Below are 5,000 nucleotides of genomic sequence, written 5' to 3' on the forward strand. Positions count from 1 at the left end.
ACACACACACACACACAAACACAACATACACACACACAGCTTTATTTTCGAGCGCACTTAATTAAATAGGCTGTTGGCGGTGGAACTATCATACGGTACACACAAACACACACAGACACACACACGATAACACACACACGATTACACACACACACACTACACACACACACACACACACACACACACACACACACACACACACACACACACACACACACACACACACACACACACACACACACACACACACACACACACACACACACACACAGAGAGAGAGAGAGATAGAGAGAGAGAGAGAGATGGAAGATTTGCGATGATAATCACGTAATCGTGCCATTAAATAAGAGACACTTGCGCAGAAACTGCGCGCGCCAGGGACCAATGTATTTTTCGTCTTTGTTAACGCGTTGATACTCAGGTTATTGGCCCTCCCTCATACGCCGAAAGAATGCCGCTGCTGTCTAGACATTTTATCTGGTACGTGATGCCGAAAAAAAAAGAAATGTCTGGTCTTGAACTTGCACCTCGCAAGCCCTCATATATTTTTTATTACTACTCGGGTGATGCTCATACTCTATCAGAGAGCAAACCTGGTTAAGTCTTAGATAAGCAATTAGAAAGCAAATAGAAAAGAATCAATCGAAGCGTCACGAATACATTTTTTTTTAGTAGGTGAACTCAATTGAACGACGTAGCCGTTAATCTGCCGTGGAAATGGTCCTCCTGACACGAGCAATACGTGGCGCCATCTCTTATCAATAGTATTCATTACACATAACAGGGTAGTTCAACAGCTTTGGTAACGTGGGTACAATATTTGTAATTTGAAGCGTAGTATTGTATAAAGGTATTAATTCGCGTGTATAGATTCCTACATTGTGTAAACTGGAGGTTTTGGAACTAAACTCCTTCTTTGCTCTGATTGGGCCGTACCAGAGCAACGCTCTAGTAGAAACTTGTAGATTCTCGACTAATTCGTTCGGAATCCCTCCCCCCTATGCAGATAATGCCCTGAATGTTGTAACTTTAAGCATCTTGTTTTTTTAGCTAACCATTTGCATTAAAGTTCAGTTGACAAAATAGCCCTTCAACGTGGGAGAGCTAAACTCACCGTCCCCCTAGAGTCAGCCGACTGCTCATAACCTTGTCCCACACAATAGCAGAGTGTTTAGAAGGTCAAGTGTATTATCACGAGTATATATATTCTCTAGTGGAGTATAATGTTATGGAAGTATTCGATATTCTAGTATCGTATCTCTACGAGAGCATAAAATACCCTGAACCGGTAGCAGGCCGTTTTAATGTTGTCTATTGGCATGCTGCATTGGTAGTTTTTCATTGTGTATAATATAAATAGGTAACTTCAATTGATTGCACAAGTGATCAAACAGGTTCGTGTGCCGAGTATAAATTATTGTTTGTGTTCACGGTTGCGTTCATCTCGGTCCTACGTACGCCACCTCAGGCACTTGGAGCGTTTCAATAAAATAAAATGCTAAATAAATACGAAATCTATTTACTACCAAAGTCTTAATGTTTCTCTACTCTCCTTCACCTATTATTGCCGACAATTTCCTGTAAATGCCGTCCAAATGCTCATCTGCAACACACGCTGGCCGCCGCACGCTAGCTGCTGCACACTGACACATAAATATATAGCGTCGATACGATAGCGAAAGAAATACGAGCGTCGTGCGAATTTTGGCAGCACGCTTTCCTACCTGCTATATATTTATCAAGAGTACATAATAGGCAATCCCTCCTATCTCCTATTATGTACTCTTGATATTTATGTGTCAGTGTGCAGCAGCTAGCGTGCGGTGTACTTGTGTCTTGCAGATGAGCATTTGACCGGCATTTACAGGTGATTATAGGCGAAATAGAGTAGAGAAACATTAAGACTTTGGTAGTAAATACATTTCGTGTTTATTTACCATTATTTTTATTTATTGAGACGTTCCAAGTGCCTGTGTATGGTTCCACCATCCAATAGAGAATGCAAGTGCCAAGTACCCGTTCTTTCCACTAGGGGCGCCACCATTCTATGACATTAGAAAATAAATTTTACACGTGACAAGTGGCATTATGGACATGTCAAAAAAGACATAGAAAGACAAGTCTACCATAATGCGGGATCTGTCAGAAATCATCGAACAAGAGGAACTGCACATGGTCAAACTGCTATTGGAAGATATGCGACTCCAGGTTAGGGTAGGTGGTACATACATGACATACATACATACATACATACATATACATAAACATACATACATACATACATCATATACAACATACATACATACATTACATAACATACATACTACATACATACATACATACATACATACATAATCACATATACACCATACATACATACACACAACATACATACCACATACATACATTACATTAATACATACATACATCACACTAACACACATACACACATACACACATACACCACACACACACCACAGACACACATCACACACACACACATACATACATAATACAATACATACATACATACAAAGTACATACATACATACATAACTACATACATTACTACAATACATACATACATAACATACATCATACATACATACATCATACATACATACATAGCATACATAACATACATACATACATACATACATTACATACATACATACATACATACATACATACATACATCATAATACATACTACATACTACATACATACATAATACATACATACATACATACATGTACATACCATACATTAACATACATACATACTATACATACTACAACACATACATACATACATAATACATACTAACATACATACATACATACATACATACATGACATACCATACATACATACATACATACATACATACATACATACATACATATCATACATACATCAATCATAACACATACTATACAACATACATACATACATAATACATACATACATACAATAAACATACATACATACATACATCAGACATATACATACATACATACATACATATCATACATACATACATACAATACATACATACATACATACATACATACATATCATACATAATACATACATCTACATACATACATACATACACACAATAACATACATAACACATACATACATCAACACTACACTAATACATACATACATACACACATACACACATAACACATACACACATATCACTACACACACACAGCAACACACACACAAAAAAAAACCACACTACACACATTACAGCAACACACCACACACACAGAGACACACACACACACATTATGTATGTATGTATGTATGTATGTATGTATGTATTATGTATGGTATGTATGTATATGTATGTATGTATGTAGTATGTATGTATGTATGTATGATGTATGTATGTATGTTTAGTGCTATGTATGTATATATGTATGTATGTATGTATGGTACGTACGGGTTAACGTACGTAATACATACATACATACATACATAACATACAACGGCAACATCCCCCGGGACATGCTACACAATCGGATGACACAGAGGCATCGGGATCCCACCGACGCCACGCACAGCAGCACGCGCACGCAGCACGCACGCACGCACGCACGCACGCACCACCAGCACGCAAGCACGCACGCACGCACGCACGCACGCAACGCACGCAGCCACACCACGCACACACGCAACAACATACACACACAGTACACACCAATACACACATACACACATAACACATCACCATACACACATACACACAACACACATAACACATGCACACACTACACACACTACACACATACACACATACACATACTACACAATACACACGATAACACATACATACAACAACATACATACATAACAACTACATACATACATACATACTACAACATACATACATCACATAACCATACCTACATACATTACATTACATTCTACATACATACATACATACATACTACATCACTACATAATACATACACTACTATCATATACATACATACATACATACACACATACCACACATACACACATACCACACCACCATACACACATACACACCATACATCACATCACATACATACACAATACACTACATACATACATACATACATCAATACATACATACATCATACATACATACATACATACAACTACATAACATACATACATACATACATACATACTACATACATACTATACATACATACTTACATACATACTACATACATAAGACATACATAACATCATACCATACATACATACATACATACTACATAATACATACATACATACATACATATACACACATACATACATACATACATACATACATACATACATACATACATACATACATACGTACATACTACATCATACTATACATACTACCTACATACATGACATACAACATCAAACATACATACATACATACATACAACATACATACATACATACATACATCATACATACATATCATTACATACATACATACATACATACATACATATACATACTCATACATTATCATACATACAACATACATACATACAACATACTACATACATACATAGCATACATACATACTAATACATTCATTCATACATACATACATACATACATACATACATACATACATACATACATACATACATACATACATTACATACATACATACATTACATCACATACATACCTACTCAACGCATACATACATACATACATACATACATACCATACATACATACATACATTCATACATACATACATACATACATACATAATAACATAATCATACATACATAATATTCATACATACATACATACATACATACATACATACACTCCATAATACATACATACTACATCATACATAGATACATACATACATACATACAACATACATACATACCTACAACTACATACATACATACATACATTACATAACAACATACAGTATACATTACATACATAGCATACATACATCAATAACAT

At 35.8% G+C, this 5,000-nt stretch overlaps 1 protein-coding gene across 1 annotated transcript in view; it reads left to right on the plus strand.

The window, feature by feature from the left end:
* The first annotated feature begins 2,130 nt into the window (after window positions 1-2,130).
* LOC106808095 (myosin-7-like) overlaps window positions 2,131-5,000 on the plus strand; it is a 17,370-nt gene continuing 14,500 nt past the window's right edge. Inside the window, exon 1 of the mRNA XM_014810661.1 lies at window positions 2,131-2,208. Within this exon, the coding sequence (XP_014666147.1) occupies window positions 2,131-2,208 (78 nt within the window). The remainder of the gene's footprint in view (window positions 2,209-5,000) is intronic.

The sequence above is a fragment of the Priapulus caudatus genome, unplaced genomic scaffold, assembly GCF_000485595.1.
Source record: "Priapulus caudatus unplaced genomic scaffold, Priapulus_caudatus-5.0.1 Scaffold253, whole genome shotgun sequence".
Classification (NCBI taxonomy): Eukaryota; Metazoa; Priapulida; class Priapulimorpha; order Priapulimorphida; family Priapulidae; genus Priapulus; species Priapulus caudatus.